Genomic DNA, 23,690 nt, shown 5'->3' on the forward strand with positions numbered 1-23,690 from the left:
CGAAACAGGGTTTCTCTGTAGCTTTGGGGCCTATCCTGGAACTAGCTCTTGTAGACCAGACTGACCTCGAACTCACAGAGATCCGCCTGCCGCTGCCTCCTTAGTGCTGGGATTAAAGGCGGGCGCTACTGACTGTGCATGCATTTTTTTTTTTTTTTTTTTTTTTTTTTTTTTGGTTTTTCGAGACAGGGTTTCTCTGTGGTTTTGGAGCCTGTCCTGGAACTAGCTCTTGTAGACCAGGCTGGTCTTGAACTCACAGAGATCCGCCTGCCTCTGCCTCCCGAGTGCTGGGATTAAAGGCGTGCGCCACCACCGCCCGGCTCGCGCATGGATTTTTTTAAAAATTATCCTAACCTAAACACCAGCAGCTCCTCTACAGGGAAAGCCCCGCCTTAGACTGACAGGCTATTTGGCAGGTCTCAGCCAATCGGAAGCCACGCTCGACCCAGCCTCCCACCCTAGCGATGCGATTGGCTGACTTCCACTCCAGCGCGAGCCAATTAGCGCCCCGCGCCCGCCGAGGCACCGCGCGCGCTTTCGCTTTAACATGGCGGCGGCTGTCGCCTCAGCGGCCCCGAGCGCGCTGGGCTGTGCGGGCCGGGAAGATGCGGACTGTCCAGAGAAGGAGGTGACCGGAGGCGACGCGGACCAGCTGCAGGTCCCAGAGGAGGAGAACGCGGAGCTGGTGGCCGAGGCCGAGGCCGTGGCCGCCGGCTGGATGCTCGACTTCCTCTGCCTCTCTCTGTGCCGAGCCTTCCGCGACGGCCGCTCCGAGGACTTCCGCCGGACTCGGGACAGCGCGGAAGGTGGGTGCGGGCGGCGCACGGCCGGAGAGGGGGGGGGCGGTCGCGCGAAACCGGCTCCTGTGAGCTGGGGTCCCCCATCCCCGCCCCCATTCCGTGTCCCTGTCGGGCTTGACCGCAGGACCGAATGGGCGAAGATGGAGAACATGGCTTCCCACTGCCTCCTTCGGCCCCGGCCACCCAGGTGTTCCTGATCAGCAGTCTCGTTCCCTCCCGGGAACAATTATGTAAATTTGCAAACCCCCTGACGATGATAAGCCAGACCTGGCCAGACGACGAGAAGATGATAACGTTACTATGACCGTGTGTATTTATAGTGTAAATGTAATATTTAATTGCAAATTCTCATCAAGCCATATTGACAGACTGCTATAATAATACTCGTTATTTCTAGAGAAGTGCTGGTTAATCCGAGGTGCTAGTAGGTTAAGAGGGGTGCCCCAGATCCGTGTTTAGGAAAGTTTCCTCACAGATAAAAGTTGGAGCCGTGGCGTTGGTAGGTAACTTGAAGCAGAAAATGAAGTCCTGAAACGAAGTCACTTCCCTATGCTGTGGTTGAGAATAGGCTACGGTTCCTCTGCGCTGACAGGGTAGAGTTGGAAAAGTCACCGTGAACTCCTGTTTCGTTCCTACGTGTGCAGCGCATGTTAGCTTTGTGTCGCTGTAGCATATATCTGACCTAGTCGGCCCATAGAAAGAAGGGGTACGGTTCGCGCAGTTCTAGATGTTTCTGTGCCTGGAGCTCTGAAGAGTCAGCTCATCAGGATGCCCAAACTGGCAATTTTTCAAACAGGAGGCATAATATTAACTACCCCTGCTGTTTTAAGTTAAGAGCAGTGTATCTGGGAGAGAGCAAACTGATTTCAAAGGTGGCAGCTACAAAGGAGCAAAACTGTTTGATGCCAGGATGTAAGAGAGACAGGAATAAAGGTCCTACAGTCCCCTTAAAACAACACCTGTGACCTAAAATCTCCATCAAGCTTAAACGTCTACAGTCTCTAACAAGTGTGTGGACCAAACCTTGAGAAGAAAGTATTCCAGATCTAAACTATAGCAGATGACTATAGAAAATTTAAAAAGTTGAGGGGATGCCTAGGGAGATAGTACAGCTTGAAAATGCTTTTCTTGCAAGCCGAGGACCTTAGTTTGATCCCCAGAACCCAGGGGAGGGTTGGGGAGAGCTTGGGGGAATGGGATGGTTGAGGTGGAGGAAGGACAGATATGGGAGCAGGGAAGGAGATATCTTAATTAAGGGAGTCATTTTAGGGTTGGCAAGAGGCTTGACCCTAGAGGGGGTCCCAGATGTCCACAGGGATGTCCCCTGCTAGGTCCTTGGACAGCAGAGGAGAGGGTGCCTGAACTGGCCTTCTCCCGTAGTCAGACTGATGACTATCTTGAATATCACCATAGAATCTTCATCTGGCCACAGATGGAGATAGAGACAGAGACCCACATCAAAGCACTGGACTGAGCTCCCAAGGTCCAGTTGAAGAGCAGAAAGAGGGAGATGAGCAAGGAAGTCAGGACCGCGAGGGGTTGGTCCACCCACTGAGACACTGTGCCTAAGCTAATGGGAGCTCACCAACTCCAGCTGGACTGGGACTGAACATTTGATCAAACCGGACTCTCTGAATGTGGCTGACAATTGGGGCAGACTGAGAAGCCAATGATAATGGCATTGGGATTTGTCTCTACTGCATGTACTAGCTTTTTGGGACCCTAGTTTATTTGGATGCACAGCTTCCTAGGCCTGGATAGAGGGGGGGAGGGCCTTGGACTTCCCATAGGGCAGGGTACCTTGCCCTCTCTTAGGACTGGAGGGGGAGAAGGGGAATGGGGAGGAAATGGAAATTTTGATTGGTATTATTGGTATTATTTATAAAGTAATAAAAAAAAACAAAAAAAAAAGAAAAAGCTTAACATACTTGTATTCACAGTGCTGGGAAGACAAGGTTCACTGGCTAGCCAGCCTAGCCTACTTTGGCAAGCTTCAGACCAATGGAAGGCCTTTCTTAAAAGGGAGAGGGTGAGTGAGGAGAGCTGGCTCAGTAGTTAGGAACACTAACTGCTTCTCCAGAAAACCTGGGCTTGATTCTCAGCACTCACATGGCAGAGTCTGGAACTCCATCCAGGGTATTTAATTCTCTCTTCTGACCTCAGCATGCCCTGTATACACGTATTAGACAGACGTGCACAAGAAATAAAAATGAAACCTTTTGTTTAAATGTTAAAAAAAGGTTTTATAGCACTTGCAGAATGAGAGCCAAGTTTATCCTCCTGCCTGCATGTGAGAGATCCAGGAATATGGTTCACTCACCAGTATGCACATTCACTGCCAAGTGCATCCTTGTGAGAATTCAAATATTTGAGAAATAAATTTTTTAAACTCAATTTTTATGAATTGAACAAACTCAGTGGAAACCTTGACATATGTATATTTCCTATAATATAAAGAATTTTATAGTACGAATTTCAAAGTCGTAGTTTGATACACTACTTTTTAAAAGCAATTTTGAGTATTTCACAACTGAGTTACATTGTGTAAGAACACTATATTACAAAACTTTTCTGATTTTTAAGAAATTGAATGATTAGAATCTATAGTTCTGCCAGGCGGGGGTGGCACATACCTTTAATCCTAGCACTTGGGAGGCTGAGGCAGGCAGATCTCTGTGAGTTCGAGGTCAGCCTGGTCTACAGAGCTAGTTCCAGAACAGTTCCAAAGCTACACAGTGAAACCCTGTCTCGAAAAACTTTTTTTTAAAAAAAGACTCTAGCCGGGCGATGGTGGCGCACACCTTTAATCCCAGCACTCGGGAGGCAGAGGTAGGCGGATCTCTGTGAGTTCGAGACCAGCCTGGTCTACAGAGCTAGTTCCAGGACAGGTTCCAAAGCCACAGAGAAACCCTGTCTCGAAAAACCAAAAAAAAAAAAAAAAAAAGAAAGAAAAAAAAAAGACTCTATAGTTCTAAATTTATGATCAGTTTTGTTGAGTGTTTTATTAGTCAAGCTTCTCTAGACTAGCAAGCTATATATATAATATATATTATATATATATAATAAATCTATACATAGAAAAGGGATTTACTAGAATGATTGACAGACTGTGGTCCAACTAATCCAGCAATGGCTGCCTATGTACAGAGTCCAAGAATCTAGTAAGTGTTCAATCCATGAGCTTGATGTCGCAGATGGCCTTCAGTATATGCCAGAATCCCAAAGAAATAGGCTCTAATGTCAGGAAAAGAATGTTTATCGAGGGTGGGAGGAAACTGGCAAAAAGAGCTTCCCTCTTCTATGTCCTTTATATATATTCTAGAAAAACATATGGCCGAGATTAGAGGTGGATCTTCCCACCTCAGAAGATCTGGATCAAAGATTTGTCTTCTCACCTAATTTCCAGATTGGAAGTGGATCATCTCACTTCAGATGGTTCAGTTAAGCAAAAAAGAAAGATGAAAGAAAGAAAGAAAGAAAGAAAGAAAGAAAGAAAGAAAGAAAGAAAGAAAGAAAGAAAGAAAGAAAGAAAGAAAGAAATCATTCATAGGCATGTCAAGCCATTTTTGGTTTTAGTTAATTCCAAATGTAGTCAAGTTGAGAACCAAGAATAGCCATCCCAAGTGTTTATAATCTAATACTTAACACTGTATTGTTGCTATTAGGTTGTGATAATATTTTAATAAACTCTTTCTTTTCTTTTTTAGCTATTATTCATGGACTACCCAGTCTTACAACTTACCAGTTGAGAACTGTATATATCTGTCAGTTTTTGACAAGAATTGCAGCAGGAAAATCTCTTGGTAAATACAAATTTCTATTTTATATTAGAATCTTTTAACTTATGACTAAATATAAGACGTGAGAAACTGGTGAACACTGTATTTCCTTTTGGCTGGGGGAGAGGAGGTTTGCCTACCTGCAGTTGGCATACACATAAGCTTATCTAAAGCAAATAAATACAGTTTTATCTTTGTAGAACTGTGACTCTCGAACTTTAGCCTGCTACATATTATTTAAAGGGCTTCTTAAAACAATGAAGCCGTTCTGCCTCACCATGAGTTTAGCTCCCAGATGATTCAGATGTTACAGTGGGCCGACTACGCTTCCTAGACTCCTGGAGATGTCATTTGAAGTTTCCTTATATAACTTAGTGATAACAGCTACCATACACACACTGTTTACTGTCAGGTATTTAAACGTGATGCCTGTCCTTATACAAGAAAACATAGTTTATAGTTGTAATCTGTCTCCCTTAGACAGGTTCATCTTAGATTATAATGAGCAATATTAGTTCATTTTAGAATTTACAAAATACTTTCCCATTAAAAACTATTTACTTATAAAAATATATAAACTCTCAGAATATTAGTATCGTACTGAGCCATGTAGTCTGCTTTATTCGGAGAATGAAATTAGGAGCTTTTCTGATATTATTCATGGGGAGATTTATAATCTCCTGAAATATGGGACCCATGACAAACCAAAGTAACACTGATACCAGATTCTACCTTGTGAACCAGGGTTTACTGTAGTTACTTACAAGATCATGGACAACTTAAAGGCAGTCACACCACCAACACCTCAGCCCAGCATGAGTGGCAACTCAGGAAAGCTCTCTGAGTAACTTGTAGTCAGTCCAACAGTTAGGGAGTCTCCTCTCCTGAGTGGTTCCTACATAGCTATGGGGGGGGGAGGGGCAGGGAGGGCAAAGACTTGTACATCTGGTAAGTTTCAGGGACTTCCTGGGTCTTTTGAGTTAATTACTTACTGAATCTTTATACACTTCCCTCGAGGGTGGAGTGTTTGAACTAGAAGGAAACTACTACCTGTCAGGGTTAGAGTAGATGCAGAAGAGAGGGCTATGTGCAGCTTAGAGCCTGTGGCTGATGTAGACACAATTGAAAAATTGCACACCGTGACTTAACGTATTGTAGTTAGTTGGGTGGTTTTATAAATCATGTGGCAGATTATTCTAAACTGCCTAGCTATGCTTTACACATAATAGTTACTCTTTATATCTTAGTTTTTTTTTTTCAGGTAATCTTCCCTTCAAGGGATAAAAACAGATTTTGTGAGTAACTTGCAGTTGACTTGTTTTGCTTGTTTGTTTTTACAGAGACGGGGATTGAACTCAGGGTCTTGTGCATTTTAGTCAAATGCTATACAGCTGAGCCATGCATATTCATCCTGACCCCATGGCTAAATCTTTAAGTGTACCAGGATTCTGTTTTGAATATATATCTTAGATAAAAACCACAAAGATCAGCAAATAAGAATCACTGTCTCATAATTGATTCAAAGGAGATAGTAGTTAAAGTTTAGGGTTTTGTTTGTGTTTTGCAGTGCCATGTACCTAGGGCCTTTGACTAACAGGTGAATATGCCACCATCAAGCTACAGCCCCAAACAACTTCATTTTAATTTATGTATCGCATTTTCAGTGACCTTTCAGTGACTGCTCTATAGTAAATAGTAGAAATATTTCCTGATAGAAATATGGTCTATGTTTGAAATTTAAGATGTTTTAGTAGTTAAATTAAGAAACTAAAAGGAAGTAGAGTTAATTTTAACGTTATCTTGTTTAACCCAGTAATCCAATATTTTTAATATGCCAACAAGTAATGTACAAAATGTTAATGAGCTATCTTATTTTTTGTAGTAAGCTTTATGCTTAAAGGATATCTATCTGGACTACTTTCATTTTAACTGCTAAGTGCTTATAAGTAGGTAGTAGCTGCCATAGTGGGTCCTGTCTCCAGCCCCACAGAGCTGTAAAACAAGACATCTCAAGCAGAAACAATGTTCATGACAGTTCCCATCTCAAAAGACCTGCTTTTATGAACCCAGGCTGCCCAGAGACCCCTAGTCCCCCTGCCACAGCTCCTGAGCACAGGGACTCACAGGTGTCACCGTGCCTGGCTATTTCCTAAGATGAAGACTTTCCAGGCCTCCTCCACTGCACAGAGAAAAAGCCAGTCATGTGTTTTCAGTTTCTTTAGTTTCCAGCCTACCAACCCAATGTCAAGGAATCCATAAGAAGCTTTTTTTATTTCCCCTTTCTCTTGTAAAATACTGCCTACTCTACCAGATCTTCAAACCTCATCCAAAGTAAGCCAGGAAAGAAAACAGGGAACAGGTACAAATTAGTAGCTCACCTCTGAGGAGACTCTTCAGGACTGTGGTTTGCCTCACTCTCCTTGCTCCCATGCCTGCTCCTTGTCCTTTGCACATGATTTACACTTCCCACCTGTGCTCCTAGTTAGAAGGGGTTCATGTGATCCTTGTCGCTTTGCCTGTTCTGCTTTGTATTGGGGTCTTTTGTTCTTACACTTGAATTTAAGGGTTTTTTTCCCAGTTATATGAAAACCGTAAGCGGAATTCTTATGGACTAAATTGAATCTGTTGATCACTTTCACAGTGATAGCCATTTTTGCACTATTCCATCAATCTGGGGGTATGGGATGTCTTTTAATCTTTTAGTGTCTTCAACTTCTTCAATACCTTAAATTCTTCATTGCACAGATTTTTCACCTGCTGGGTTAGCTTTAATCCTAGGAACTTTATTTTATTGTAATCAGGATTTTTTTCCTGGTATCTTTCTCAATGAACTTATTATTGGTATAAAGGAAAGCTTTTAAATTTTCCATTTTAATTTTATATTCTGCTAATTCACTAAAAGTGTTTATCAAATCCAAGTGTTTTGTAGAGTTATTAGGGTCTTTTGGATACAGGATCATGCCGTCTGCTGAGATGAACTATTCTTTGAGACACACAGTAAGTGGGCTCTAAGGGTCCTGGTATCTGCCTCTCTCCTACATGTAGTCCTACTTCAGAGAAAGAGAGGTGCCTGATAAGCTCTCTTTATTTGTAAGAATGTCTTTTGTATCCCTCTGCCTTATAGTCCATCTCTGCTTTCTCAGACGTTCTCTTCATCCTGTCTGTATTTCTTGGTTATTTTCTTATTATCTTTTTTGTTGTTTCTTCTTACAGCGTTTTGGCTTCATGTGTGCGGAGTAAGTGCTCTACTGAACTGCCTCCCTAGGTCATATTCTAGAGTTTAAACAATTTCCAGTTGAGAATTTCTGAATGATTCTGAAGTAGAGCAAACAGCCAGTGGCATAATGAGTGTACATCTAGGAAGTGCCAGTCATGCTGGCTGTCCACATTGCATCGTTCATGGATATGTGAAGTGCTCATGGACAGAACAAGGTCTCACCGAGGCGAGGCTTGAATTGTGAGTGATGCTCCTGCCTCAGCCTCAGAAGTGCTGGGATTATAGACTTGAGTTGCCATGTGTAGTGGTTTTCTCTTTGTGTTTGTATCTTAAGTATGCAACACAACTTGGATTATAAATTAATAATTTTTTAAAAATCTGAACTATTAGAAATGCCAAAAGAGGCCAACAGAAAATTACAATCCTTGAAACTGCTAATATGGACCTACTATTTAGTGTATGAAATTATACCCAGCTTTTTTTTTTTCTTTTTTCTTTTTTCTTTTTTTTTTTTTTTTTTTTTTTTGGTTTTTCGAGACAGCGTTTCTCTGTGGCTTTGGTTCCTGTCCTGGAACTAGCTCCTGTAAACCAGGCTGGCTTCGAACTCACAGAGATCCGCCTGCCTCTGCCTCCCGAGTGCTGAGATTAAAGGCGTGCACCACCACCGCCCGGCTAGAATATAGTTGATAAATTTGAAAAAGAATCGAGTTTTGAAGTTTCTGCTTAACTTTCAGTTATTCTGTTTTAAAAGATGCACAGTTTGAAAGTGATGAACGTATTACACCCTTGGAATCAGCCCTGATGACTTGGGATTCAATTGAAAAGGAACATAACAAACTTCATGAAGAAATACAGAATTTAATTAAAATTCAGGTATGAGTATTATTTTGTGCTTGTTTTGCTATAATACTCTATCAATTACTTGGGTCATTGATGAAACAAAACACCTTAAGGAGAGTCTGTAGAGATGGTTTAGAAATTAAGAGCAGTTTTCCTTTTTCAGAGAACCTGAGTTCAGTTCCCAGCATCCAAGTTAGGAGTCCACAGCCACCTGTAACTCCAGTTCCCTGTTCTGGTCTCTGCAGGCGCCTGCACACATGCGCATGCACACAAATTTATACACATAAAGAAAAATAAATTCTGAGGAAAAAATGAAAACATAATCAGAGAAGGGTTTATTTTAGCTTATAATTTGAGTTGGTAGCAGTCCATGTTGTGGGAGGCAGAGCATAGGAGTGTAAAGTGATTGGTCATCTTGTGTCGAATCAGGAAGCAGAGAGAGATGAATGCTTAGTGTTCACGTACTTCTTTTTGTTCAGCCCATAACATAATTTTCGCCCATGGAATAGTGCTGCCGATGTTCAGGGTAGGTCTTCACTTCTCAGTTAGTCCGTTCTGGAAATGGAGACTGAATATTAACTGTCACAAATATGAAAACATCTAACATCCAGAATAAAAATAACCTGTCAGAAGTTGTGTATAAACCTAGTGAGAAGCCGGGCGGTGGTGGCGCACGCCTTTAATCCCAGCACTTGGGAGGCAGAGGCAGGCGGGTCTCTGTGAGTTCGAGACCAGCCTGGTCTACAAGAGCTAGTTCCAGGACAGGCTCCAAAACCACAGAGAAACCCTGTCTCGAAAAACCAAAAAAAAAAAAAAAAACCCAAAAAAACACAAAAAACCTAGTGAGAATTTTAATGACATCTTTTCATTTAGAACATTGACTATAGTCTTCACATGAGCACCAAGCCCAGAACTTAATGTTTTATATTCAGGTGTGTGTTGCCTCCATATTGTAGGAAGCACTGTAGCTTTTAGAGATTACCAAACAAACTTTAAAACTAAGGATTCATGCTCTCCTCTTTTTTACCTAAGGACTATAAATATTGGGGGGAAGTAGCAGGTGCTATGATTTGCTTGTTTATTATGGGGTATTGGTTCTGAGGATTGAGCCCAAGACCTCACACATGCCATTCATGCCATGTGTGGATTTTTGTGAACAAGAGTATGTAGAATTTTAACCATGCTAAGATTTGAATTACAGTAGACTGCTTAAGAATAAGAAAGCAGAAAAGTCAAACATCCACCTTCCAGCTAAAGCAAATATTTCCTTTTTTCAATAAATTTTTTCCTCAGCTTTAGAAGTTTTGTAAAAATTTTTTTTCTAAGTTGTCCAAGAGAGAGAGACCCAAAGTAGTATCCTACTTAGTGTGATTGTCAAATGAAATTAGGACCTGGCGATGTGACATTGGGTAGAAAAACACCTGCTTCTTGTAAGAATTCAACTTAGAAAAAAGAGATTTTTCATGTTTTCCCTATCTTTGCAATGCTAAAGAAAGCTTTTTTAAAAGTTAATTATGCTTTTTTCAATTAATTAATTTATTTATTATGTATACAACATTCCTTCCATGTATGCCTACATGCCAGATCTCATTATAGGTGACTGTAGCCACAATGTGGTTGCTGAGAATTGAACTCAGGACCTCTAGAAGAGCAGCCAGTGCTCTTAACCTCTGAGCCATCTCTTCAGCCCTAAAGAAAGCTTTCACTACGCTACTAGACAGTTGAGATGGTGCCATAGCATTTAGTGTGTTGTTGCTTTGCCACACTGTGGAATGCAGCTCACACAACAGTTCTATGGGGGTAGTGTGCTGTCTCCACCGTGTAGAGCATATGGAAATGAGCAGTGGGAGCAGTATATTTCCAGATATAATAATAATAACTTCCAGGCTATTTATTAATTACTGCTTAGAGATGCTGAACAGACTGTAAATGTGTACAGAACTAGTGAGAATTTTTAACTTTTTAAGCCATAATTATTTTATCATTGAAAAACTATATCTTTTTCAAATAAAATGCATAAAAATGTTTAAAATGATGTCTTTCAGCATTATCTATGCACTTAGTCAAATAATGGTTGGACATTTTAAAAAGCAATTTAAGCTTTTTATATGTTGTCTTTAAGGCTGTGGCTGTTTGTATGGAAAGTGGCAACTTTAAGGAAGCAGAAGAAGTGTTTGAAAGAATATTTGGTGATCCAGAATCTCACACGGTAATTATTTATAGTAAAGCGATAGAATTAATTTTACAACTGTTTGTTCATTGTATACTTAGGAGTAAAATTCCTGAGTGATAAATAGCTAGACATACTCACTTGTTGTACTTATCAAATGACATTCCTTCAATTTTAGTAGGTGCTGCCTATAGTTTTCCAAAGTAGTTAACAACAGTTGCCCTATAGACCTTACCTGTGATTTTCATTTTAGTTTTTCTCACAAATAAATAGTACTGTCATATTGGGTTTAATTTGCCTGAAAATTACTGAAGGCAGAATGCTATTTGTTGTGCTAGTAGATAGAGGGTCTAGTTGGCATCATTAATAACTCGTTTGACCCTTCTCGCTGGATATAATACCCCAGAAATTTCAGCAGAGAGCCTGATGATTTTGTTGGATTTCCTACCCATATATTTCATCTTAGTATTGCTAGGTTAATGAAAACTCTACTCTGTTTCTGTCTGACCAGAGGAAACCTTACAGCCAGTTCACAAATACACTTAAGAGAAAGTATTCAACTTCTCTAGTGTTGGCATAGTCAGTAAGACAATGCCAACTAACTCATTGAACTGTTTCCCATACTTTAAGACTGGCAGCACTTTTCACTGATTAAAACAGCAACAATTGGCCTAAAAGATGGCAGAGTGCTTAGATGCCTGCATACCTTCCTCTCTAAAGTATAAATTGGTGCATTAGAGAGTCAAGGCAAAATATGCAAGCACACATTTCAGTGAGTTCCATTTCTAGTTAAATACTTTAGAATAACTTAAGCTTCCTCTATATTCTAAAAGCCATGAAGCTTTAAAAACAAACAGGAAAAACCCAGATCTTATTGAGACAATTTGTCTAGGATCAAGCCTACAGTTTCTTCATGTTCTATAGCATTTATTGTTTGTCCAGCACTGAGACAACTACTTTATATGAAAAATTTATATTGAACACAAGAGGATTAAGAGAAAATGTTTGAGCATTGCAGTAATAGCAAATAACCTAAGTTCTTCAAGCAACTAAATGAACAAATGATGACTGATACAGTTGGTACAAGTAACTTTTCCTATACATTAGCATAAGTAATTGCCAGAAACATAGAATTAAGAAAAATATAACAAGTTTCGGAAAAATCACTTTTTTACAAATGATGCTATTTGTATAAGATTAAAGCCACAGGACTTCACAGATCCTGCAATGAAGTAAATTGCTTTCTATGCAAAAGTATGAAGAGCTGCACTCAGATTCCCAAAACCCACATAAAAAGTCAGATATGGTTGCAGGTACATGTGATCCCAGTTCTGGGAGGCAGAGGCTGGAGGACCACTGGGGCTTAGTGGCTAGCCTGTCATCAGTCAGTGAGGAGCAGGTTCGGTGATGGAGAGCAACAGAGGAAGACTGACATTGATGTAGGCACAGATGAGCTCACATGCATCACGTCTGCATGCCAACATATATCAATAAAATTAAAACCAGTAAACTGTACTGTTATTTGTAGACATAAATATGTTGTACAAATGTAAAGAGATTTACTCTGGGGGAAGTGGCAGTCCTGGGAATGGAACTCAAGGTGTTGTGTAGACAAACACTGCTTATGATAAGCCACGCACACCTTCAACCCTGAGGAATTTATAAAGATAGGAAATTCTGAGTTCTGGGTAATTAGAGACGAGGACAAAAAATGGAATGCATTCAGTTATGGTAATAAACATTTTTAACCATATTGGTAATATTTTGTTTTTAAACTGGGTAGTAGGCAATTAAGTTTATAATCTCTGTTCCTCCTATGTGTCTGAAATAAAACATGTAGAAATGTGGGGGCATTGAAAAGAAAGACAACACATGGGTCTTTTAAAGCAGAATTATAACTCTTAATTGTATCTCTTTGAGTTTATATTTGCAAAATAATTGTTTAATCAAATATGTATTTACTTAAAATTTGGTTTGTGTTAATACATTTCTGTTTTCTCTTTAGTCTTTAGAAAGGAAATTACTCAGGATAATCTCTCAGAAAGATGCTTTCCACTCCTTTTTTCAACATTTCAGCTATAACTACATGATGGAGAAAATTAAGAGTTATGTGGATTGTGTGCTGAATGAAAAATCATCAACTTTTCTGATGAAGGTACACGTTATCTCAAGGAGAGAGAATGTAATGATGAAGGAGAGGACTTGAAAGAGAGTCTTAAAATCTGACCCGAATTTTAAGTTAGTGAGTGACTAAAGTGGAATAGCATCATTAATTTGTGGTAACTGTACTTCAGAACCTTTGGGTGTGTACACGGATATGTACACGTGTGTGTATGTGCAGAAGAGGGCATCGTATTCCCTGCAGCAGTTGTGAGCCACCTGATACAGGAGCTGAACTCGTCCTCAGCAAAAGAAGCTCTTTTACTAAGACTTGTCTTCAGCTGCTAAAATTTTGTTTAAGATTGCCTAGAAAACATTCTTTCTATCAAATTTATTTATAAGAGAAAAAACCTTCCATAATATCTATAAACCAAGCAATAATAGCCCCTAGAGTTTCCAGCGTCATGAGAGTTGTGAAAATAATGACACCTTCTGCTAGCCTGCTGCAGCTGTCATGATTGTGCTTGTTTAAAAACGCCAGTGCATTCTTTTTCTCCTTCCCTCCATATTCAACCTTTTTAAAGGCAGCAACAAAAGTAGTGGAAAATGAGAAAGCAAGGACACTAGCTTCTGAGAATAAGCCAGACGCCACTAATACTGAAACAGAAACTGAAGTTAATTTGAATAAAGGAGAAAGGTTTGTACACTCTTGATTTCTTTTAAGTTCTTAGGACTATTTTGTCTTTAACATAAGTGATGCTACCAAGCCATTATTACGTAATAACTGAGTAATTGATGAGCTTGAGTATTTGGAGTACTATAGAATTATTTCAGGATTTACACGGAGTATATGTTAAACAAAGAAAGGACCGAAAATACCAGTTTAATGTGTATAGAGTTATTTACTATTTTTAGTGAAGATGTACTTAAGAAATGGGGTTGCAATTAGAAATCTGATTCATTTTTGCCTCTTATTTGGGCTCAGATTCTACTTACCTTTGGTATATACTAAGTTCTAGTATTTTAAAATACTTTTCTCTTTATTTTTCAAGGATATTGTGCTCTACTCAAAAAAAAAAAAAAGCAACAATTGGCTCCAATGCTGGAAGGAGTGTCCTAGTTAGTCCTATCTGTTGGAAGGTAGTAATCAGTCTCAGATTATTTTCAGGTATCTTCAGGGTCAGTTTGCTTTAGGAATTTTGTTTCTTTGAGCTACATCCTCAGCCAAGGGGCGGTGCTTTTGGCATTTGTTTTTTGTTTTATTCTTTTGGACAGCTTTTGTGTAACTGATGCTGCCCTTGATCACATTCATTGAGTCACTGAGGCTCACTTGAAACAGATCCTCATCCTCCTGCCTGCACCACCCAAATGCTACACTCAGAATATGCCACAGCACCCAGGTGCGTGTGTGTGCGCACACGTGCGTGAGTGTCAGAGAACAAGCTGTGGGAGCTGACTCTCTATCATGCCGGCCCCAGGTAATGAGTTCTGGGTAGTCGAGCTTAGCAGAAAAGAAACAATAACCTCTACTCACTGAGCCATCTCTCAAGACTCTAAGGGTAAATATTGCACTTTTGTTTTTTGAGCTAACTCTACTGAATGAAGATGATAAAATTTGACCATTATAAAGATTCTTATTTTTTTTAATTTTATTTATTGTTGTGTGTGTATGCATTCATATGTGCACCATAGTACATGTGTAAATGTTTGAGGGCTTCGGGTAGTAGGTTCTTTCCTTTCAGGATGGATTCTGGAATTTGAAATGAAATCATCAGATTTACAGAACAAGTGCTTTTATCCACTGAGCCATTTGTTAACCCAAGATTTCTTGTGTTTAACCCATGATAAATTCTTTCTGTTGCTGTACACTTAACCCAAAGCTAGGTAGTTAAAACCTTTTGATTTCTAGACAAATGGATTTAGTAGCCCAAGGATGCTATCTTAACTACTGTTTAAAGGTGACTGTTTGTAACACATTAGGACTAAGGCTAAATCATCCCAGAATCTTCTCCTTTTTGTTCCTATGTATCAGAGCATGGTTTGCTCCTCATTCATCTCAAAGGCTGCACTAAAGTCCTATTTTGTCATTGATAAACAAACCATATTGAGAATTAAATATCTCATTCTGGCTCTATTTATTGTATTATATTTGGAAAATAAATGATCCTGAGACCAGTACATTGTGTAACTTAAGCCTCCTTGTTCAATGTTAGTAGTGCTGTATTATAGAATTAAAACCTAAATTATAGTTCTTGGAAGTAAGTTCATGTGCTTTGTTCTCCTTATATAGCCCCACTCACTCATCTCAGAAGTCTCCTAGACACAGACATAGTACAGAGTGTGAAGTAGAGCCCTCCGTGGTCTCATCTGCTTCTCTATACTCTTGACTCTCCTTGACTTCATCTATCCTCTGTCTTTCCATTTCAGAAATCCTTCTCTGACAATTTGTATCCAAGGTTATAATATAGCTTGGTTCCACATAATACATCCTTAAAGTGAATTTCAGGGTTTACTTTTGCAAAAGTAAATGTTTAAATTTCTTCCCAACTTAAAACTTTTAGCTCTCAGTACTATAGATTGAACCAATGGCAGGATATGAACATACTTTTTTTTTAAATTGAAAATAGGTTTTTAAAAATACAGTATATTCTAATCATGGTTTCCCCTCCCTTTACTCCTTCCAATTCTTCCCTCATCTCTCCTCTCATCTGGTTCCACATCCTTTCCATCTCTCATCAAAAAACAAACAGGCATCTAAGAAATAATAATATTATCTAAGAAATAATCTTAAAATGAGATAAATCAAAAATAAATATGACAAAGCAACCAAACAAGAAAAAGAACCAAAGAAAAAGTACAAGAAACACATATAGGTGCAGAGATACATGTTTGCACACCAAGGAACCACATAAAAACTAAAACCAGAGCCGGGCGGTGGTGGCGCACGCCTTTAATCCCAGCACTTGGGAGGCAGAGGCAGGTGGATCTCTGTGAGTTCGAGACCAGTCTGGTCTACAAGAGCTAGTTCCAGGACAGGCTCCAAAACCACAGAGAAACCCTGTCTCGAAAAACCAAAAAAAAAAAAAAAAAAAAAAAAACTAAAACCAGAAGCCCTAATATATACACAAAGGACCTATAAGATAGAAAAGGAAAAAAGGCACCTGACTTAGCATTATGAGACAAAGGTGCTGCTGAATTATTTTGATGTTGCCATCTACTGCTAGGCATGGAGCCTATCCGTAAGAATGGTTTCTTTCCCCAATGAGACCCCCTTAGAGAAAACTAATTTATTATTTTCAAGTGGTTATCGGTTGTACATAATTTCTTGGTTATGATAAAGGGTATGTGTCCACTTCCTTTCTCAGCACCAGGATGCCATGTGATACAGACTCATGCAGGCCCTGTGTATGTATGCTACCAGTCTCTGGAGTTTATATGTATGCCAGCCCTGTGATATCTAGAAGGTGTCTTCTATCCCTGCTGGCTCTAACACTCTTTCTACCTTTTCTTGCACATAATTCTCTGAGCCCTGAAGAGATTTGATGAGACATCCCTTTTAAGGCTGAGTGTTGTAAGGTCTTTCCCTCTGTATATTGTCTAGCTGTGGATCTCTGTATTTGTTCACAGCTGCTACAGGAAGAAGCTTATGATGGCTAAGTAAGACATAGGTCATGAGTAATGCAGAATCTTGTTAGGAGTCATTTTATTGCTGTATTCCTTTTGCAGAACAGTAGTATTTGTTTTCCTCCTAGGTCCCTGGACTATCTAGTCCCAGGTTCTTGATCACCCAAGCAGTGCTGGGCATGGGTTCCTTCTCATGGAGTGGGCTTAACTCAAATCAGATGTTGATTGATTACTCCCACAAGTTTTGAGCAACTGGTGTACCGGTGTATATTGCAGGAAGGTCATGGTTGTAGACTGAAGGATTTGTAGCTGGGCTGGCCTTTACCCTTCTTCTTTGGTAGCATGCAGAGTACACTCCAGTACTACGAACATTAGTCAATATGGGTAAATCCTCTATTAGGCACCAGTTTGACCTCTCCATGTTCATTGAGTTGTGTGGGTATTGTCTTTACCAATAGGGCCTTATTGTCTGTTTGTGGAAAGTCACCAGCAGCCTAGTTTGTTTGGGGGTTCCCATGGGAACCCTTTGACCAACATCTCAATTAAGTGTAACCCATTCCCAGCATTTGGTGACGAGATACTTGGTTGATATTCATTTGGGGCTGTGTCTCTCCTGTTATTTGATGATTTTATTTAGACCACTGTCACATATGTGTGTAGTGATGGAAAGCTACTATTGTATGAAGTTTCCATGTGACGCCTCAATGGCCCTTAGTTTTAGTTGTTCCTTCCAATATTCTCTCGCCCCCCCCACTTTTTTCTCCCTTTCTGTTTGATCATCCAATTTCAGCCCCTTCTCCTTATCTATCTATAACTGTTCTATTTCCATTTTCTAGGGAAATCCATCCATCCCTCTTCCCCGAGTCCCTTATTGTCTACATAACCACTGTGGTGATGTGGATTGTAGCTTGCTTATTAATAATGACTTAACAACTAACATCCACATGTAAGTGAGTACATATGGTATTTTATCTTTTAGGTCTGAATTACCTCACTCAGGCTGATTTTTTTTTTTTTTAAGCTTCATTATTTACCTAAGAGTTTCATGATTCTGTGTTAACAACTGAGTAATCTAAGTCATACTTTTGGCCAGGATATCTACTGTATTTGCAGCCTTCCCAGTCCTCATTTCAGTTATCTGAGTTATTAGTTGACATATGCATTATTGTGGTACTTGGATTTAAGAAACCCTTATTTTACTTAATGACCACAAAGTACAAAAGTAGTGATGTACCAGAGGGTGACCTTGAACTCTGATCCAACTACCTTCAACTCTCAAGTGCTAGAATAACATGATGTATACTACTTCATCTAGCGTCTCAGAGCAGTATTCTACCCATTAAATTTTATGGAAAGCAATTTTTTGGTTTTTCGAGACAGGGTTTCTCTTTACAGCTTTGAAGTCTGTCCTGGAACTCACTCTGTAGTCCATTCTGGTCTTGAACTCAGAGATCTGCCTGTGTCTTCCTCCTGAGTGTGGAGATCAAAGGCATGCACCACCACCGCCCAGCAAGAAAAAAACTTCTAGGGGGCTGGAGAGATGACTCAGTGGTTAAGAGCATTGCCTCCTCTTCCAAAGGTCCTGAGTTTAATTCCCGGCAACCACATGATGGCTCACAACCATCTGTAATGAGGTCTGGTGCCTTCTTCTGGCCTGCAGACATACACACAGACAGGATATTGTATACATAATAAATAAATAAATATTAAAAAAAAATAAAAAATTTCTAAAGTAAACATGATGGCCCATCCCTGTAATCCCAGCACTTGGGAGGCTAGAGCAAGAGGATCTTGAGTTCAGAGCCAGCCTGGGCTATTTACACAGCAAGACTCTGTCAAACACACAAAAAGGAAAAAAGGAACTTTGTCAGGGCTGAAGTGGCTCAGCAGTTAAGAGCATTTGCTGCTTCTGCAAAGCATCCAGGTTTGGTGCCCGTTAACCACTTGGTAGCTCACTACTCTCTGTAACTCCAGATCCAAGGAATCTGATTCCTCTTCTCACCGTCTCACATGGAGCACATACATATGTAGGCAAAACACGCATGCACATAAAAAAAAAACTTTAAATCAAAAAAAGGAAAGAAAATGACTTTTTTTTTTTGCAGGTTTTGTTGTCTTTGTTGTTTTTGCTGAGTACTTAAACATTATCTGCTTTGCCCTCCTGCTTTATACTGTCTAGCAACACAGAACAGAGTTCTCTGATCTTCAAACACTATCATTTGTTCTTGGAAAAGTTCCTTAGTTCCTCCTTCCCTTATTTTTATTCTCTTCAATATAAGCTCATATTTTCCATTCAGAGTCTCCCTCAACCATCACCTGTGAAATTTTGCCTAGCTGTCTGATTAGATTGTTAGGTCTGTGCTCTCGTAGTACAAGCCATCAAGTCATACATTCATGATAAACCCTTAACTGTGGAAATAAATTATCTCTTTATCATAAGACTAATAATTCTTTGAAGTTTTTTTGTTATTTTTAGTTTTTTTATTTGCTTTGGGTTTTTTTTTTTTTTTTTTTTTTTTGGTTTTTCGAGACAGGGTTTCTCTGTAGCTTTGGTGCTTGTTCCAGAACTAACTCTTGTAGACCAGGCTGGCCTCGAACTCATAGAGATCCCCTGCCTCTGCCTCCCGAGTGCCGAGATTAAAGGTGTGCGCCACCACCGCCCGGCTGCTTTGGGTTTTTTGTTTGTGTGTGTGTATGTGCATGTGCACGCAAGAGCATGCAAGCACATACATACTGTAGTGCAGACCTATTTGAAGGGTTCTGATTAACTTTGAACATCTTAAGTGGCTCAGTATCCTTCATGCCTGACTCATTGCCAGACACACAATAAAAATTTAGAGTACTAATTACAGAGAGGAAAGTCAAAACTAGAGACAGGATTGAAATTGGTAAGCAAATATAAAAACCATTCTGGAAGCTAAACCAGGAAGAGTCAATATCAGATGGCCAATAGCAGGCCAGCAATTGACGGGATGCGACTGAGGCAGGTGCGACATTGGCAGTGTGATTGTGAGGGTAGACAAATGCCAGGAAAATTGAAAATTTACATCTATAAAACTGAAGGAGATGACTATTTTCTCTAATACAGCATATAAGCCATTTGAGTAATAAGAATTATAGGCAATAAACTATAGCACAAAACCGGGTTAGTTAGTTAGTTAGTTAGTTAGTTAGTTCATTACTAATCTAAAGATTTAGATATTCTCATTAAGGTAGGTAGAGGTTTTAGTTTTGAGCATAACCTTGAAGGGAAGTTTTGTTTTATTTTGTCTCACTATGTAGCCCTGGTTGGTTTGGAGCTCACTCTGTAGACTAGGCTGATCTCAAACTCACAGAGATCCCAGATGTTAGGATTAAAGGGTGTGTATGCCTAACTGGTTAAGATTTTTTTATATGTGAAGCTAGGGGTATGGCTCAGTTGGTAGAGTACTCACCTATCTTGCACAAAGCCCTGGATCTGATTCCCAGCACAGTATAAAACCTGGAATGGTAACATATACTTAGCACTTGTGAGCTGGAAACAGTAACAGAAGCTTAAGGTCATTTTTGGTTATATAGCAAATTTGAAACCAACCCGGCTACATGAGACCCTATCTTCAAAAGAATGTGTGTGTGTGACAGAAAAGAGAAATGGACCTATTGGAGAAATAAAATTGAAAATGGCCATGTTGTGGTTTTGATGCTGTTTTAGTGCGATTAAAACGGTGAGGGGTGTTGTTTTGTTTCTAAATTTCAGTGGACGTGGCAGTGCATGACTTTTATGCTAAGCACATGAAAGACTAAAGCAGGAGGGGCATGAGTGAGTCTTGTCTGAGTTATATAATATATTATCTCACTTCCTGCGTATTACCACATCCCCCAAAAGTTCAGTTTGAGACAAATGTTTGATAAGGAAATGAACTTGAACCCATCCAATTATAGACATTAACACTTGTTGTGTTTTATGTATCAGTTGTGCTCAAGTAAAGCATTAAAACTTTATGGAATAGGAGTTTTCTAAAGGAAAACATGGAAGATTCTTGGTTGCAATATTAACTATGCTTGTGTTTGGGGAAGTTTGACTTGTAACCTCTTCAAGCACATCTGAGGAAAAAGTGGCTACCTTTTAATGGACTCTGTAAGTCCTTAATTCAACCAGGATGTTCTTGTGTATTGAAATATGTTTTGACTATGCCAAATAGTTCTCTTATACAGAGATCCATTTGTATATATTCTTAGAATTTTTTTTTTCTTTTAAAGTGTTCGTGGCCAACAGTGTACAGAAACTGAATCCTTAATGGATACAGTATCCATAATAAGGTAATGTGACATTTTTCTTTGTCCCTAAAATCACTGATGAATGCAATTCATGTAGATTTAAATATGTTAAAGTTGGCACATAAATGGTATAATTAGATACAGCTCAGAGACCTCTTTAACTGAATAGATACTCAAGACCCTGAAATGTCTTGGAATTTCTAGCTATAAAGACTTTGATATGGAATCTAGGGTTGTTTTGCATAGTTTCTAATAGACTATTGACTAACAAATAAGGAGCTTATGAGCTCATTCTGGTATTCTGTCATTATAACAAAGACTCCCTGCTAGAACAGGAAGGGCTAGCAGCTACATTTTCTTTGTTTCCTTATGTTGACAGAAGTTTCTGTCCTGCCTGGTCCTGCAGCTGTTCAGTCCCAAAGAAACACACAGAGATCTACATTAATTATTAATTGGTTGGCCTATTAGCTCAGGCTTCTTATTAACTCTTACATCTTAAGTTAGCCCATAGTTCTTATCTGTGTTAGCCACATGGCTTGGTGTCTTTCATCAATGAGGCATTCTCATCTTGCTTCCTCTGCTTCTAGATGATAGCTTCAGGCTGAGACTTCCCTCTTCCCAAAATTCTCTTGTTTGTCACCCCACCTATACTTCCTGCCTGACTACTGGCTAATCAGCATTTTATTAAAAACAATACAAGTGACAGGGTACAAGACCATTGTTCCACAGCACCCCCCCCCCTTTTCAAAACAAAAACTCTGAATCGAATCTTTGTTTAGCAAGAGAGTGAGCACACACTTTACAGCTGCATTTATAGTATAAGAGAACACGCACAATTGAGCCTGTATCTTAAAGGCTGAAGGAGCTCCCACAGCACCCATATTCCAATTATATGAAATTATTTACAGAAACTCTGATCTACTATAAATGCTGTGAAGGACAATCTAACATATCCAAAGAGCAGAAAGCCTGTGTAAATTATTATAGAAATATCAATTGATTTGCTGAGTGGGTATATGGGAGGGGTTGGCTAACTTAGTGTGGAAAGGATTGGTGATTAGGACTTAAGAATCCAAGATTATAGGATTTGTCCGTAAAAACACTGTATTAGATTATCTGTATCTGGGGAGGAATGGGAACAGGGTCTCAATATGCTGCCCTGGCTAGTTTGGAACTTTGTAAAGTTTGTGCTGGCTTCAAACTTGCACTCATTATCCTACCTCAGCCTCTTAGTGCTAAGATTACAGGCATGTACCATAATGCCTTACTTAAAATAATTTGTAACCACGCCCCTAGGTGTAAGAAAGATGAGTGAATGATAAAGTTCTTGGAAGGATAAAGACTGGAAATGAAATATGATAAAAGATGATATCAGTAGCATTCCTGGGTGGCTGAGATTTCTGTGGAAGCTGGAGTAGCTTTTATTAGAAATAAAAACTACTGAAGCTGGTGATAAATCTCAGTGGTGGAGCCCTTGCTTAGCAAGATGCAATCCCTAACACCGAAAAAAAAAAAAAAAAAAAAAAAAAACAAGATGAAGCACTTGTTTGGAGCACTGTGACTTGTGGGAGGTTGAAGGTTAAGCTAGTTCCTCTTGAAAAGGTCCAGAGGAAAGAACCATTGTTCCAAGGAGGAGCAGCAATGGGGATGGAGGCTAGACTTAGAGGTGAAGAGTTTGAGAATAGCCTTCTAAAGATTATAATGCAATACAATAGAACACTTTAGGAGAGAGGAAAGGTAAGAAAGAATTTGCTAGTTGCAGAATGTTTTCGTGGATAAGAGTATAGCTAAAATACCTATGTAAGTTCAGGCACACTGCTTTTTAGGTTCTAATTTGCTTCTTTATAAAATTAGGATAGTGCTAGCTTTGCAGGGCTGTTGAAGAAAAATATGCCACATCCACTATTTCCAGTATAAATTTACCTTTTTTAAAAAAGAAAAAGTCTTGGATGCTGAAAAGTACATGATCTACCATCAAATAAAGAAATTTTGAAAATTCTCCTGCAGAAAATGATTTAGAGGCCAGAGGAGAGATGGAAAATAAATTCTTTGTAATTTGAGTAGGGTTTGGGGGTTCTTTTTTGTTTTGTTTTTGATTTGTTTTTCCTTCTCAATCTATTTGGAAAACTGATAGAATCTTGCTTTCTGAGTAGATGAACAGTAAAAAGATGAAATAAAAGAAAGTTTGACAATAGAAATATTAAAAACTAACATTGGTCACTAAGGAGAGCAACAAGAGAATCAGGCCAGTGTAGAAGATCCTATTGCAAAGGTGACATCATTTTCCTTCTGTATCTTCACTAGTTTCTGGAATTAGTCACAAACTCTCATGTTTTATTTAGGTCTCACAAGACGGTCTTATCTAAGTTGAAACAACAAAGCAGTCAACCAGATTTTAATAAGAAAGAAGCAAAAATTGGAATTCTTCAAAGTGAGTACCATTGCTATAGTCTTAGATGTAGAGGGATGCTCTAGCTGTTCACTTTACCACCGCAGCTCAAGATGTGCTCAGAAGACCAAACGCCAGCTTTAGAGAGTTAGCTGTTTTTGATGTTCTAGTCTGAGTTATTTGGCTGTGGTAGTAAGTAGCATTGGTTTTCTGCTTACCTATGTTTAGCAACTTTAGACTTTTTTGAGGAATGAATGGAATTAAAACTCATTATTAACATTGATTAAGTGAATTCCGAATCAGTATTTCCAGGGAAAATAGAAAAAGTTAGGTTCTTTGATCTTCAATAACATTTTTTATCAATTAATCAATACACAATCTTGTTTTATTTTGTTCTATTTAAAGGCATTGTGTTGTTGGCTCATTAATGTTGAATAATTGCCAGCTTCACTATAATGCATGCCTGAGTAAAGTATATTTCATGTTGCCCTCTGACCTCCACAGGTACACACTC

General features: G+C 39.3%; 1 protein-coding gene across 2 annotated transcripts in view; it reads left to right on the forward strand.

The window, feature by feature from the left end:
• Positions 1 to 529: 529 nt before the first annotated feature.
• Terf1 (telomeric repeat binding factor 1) overlaps positions 530 to 23,690 on the forward strand; it is a 42,896-nt gene continuing 19,735 nt past the window's right edge. The window contains exons 1-8 of one of the 2 annotated variants that reach the window (XM_057791086.1): positions 530 to 806; positions 4,508 to 4,603; positions 8,548 to 8,669; positions 10,759 to 10,845; positions 12,812 to 12,961; positions 13,491 to 13,603; positions 20,770 to 20,829; positions 23,130 to 23,218. In XM_057791086.1, coding sequence (XP_057647069.1) covers positions 548 to 806; positions 4,508 to 4,603; positions 8,548 to 8,669; positions 10,759 to 10,845; positions 12,812 to 12,961; positions 13,491 to 13,603; positions 20,770 to 20,829; positions 23,130 to 23,218 — 976 coding nt within the window. In that variant the 5' untranslated portion in view covers positions 530 to 547. The remainder of the gene's footprint in view (positions 807 to 4,507; positions 4,604 to 8,547; positions 8,670 to 10,758; positions 10,846 to 12,811; positions 12,962 to 13,490; positions 13,604 to 20,769; positions 20,830 to 23,129; positions 23,219 to 23,690) is intronic. The other variant, XM_057791087.1, reaches the window with a different exon arrangement.

Source organism: Chionomys nivalis, chromosome 16, assembly GCF_950005125.1.
Source record: "Chionomys nivalis chromosome 16, mChiNiv1.1, whole genome shotgun sequence".
Lineage (NCBI taxonomy): Eukaryota > Metazoa > Chordata > Mammalia > Rodentia > Cricetidae > Chionomys > Chionomys nivalis.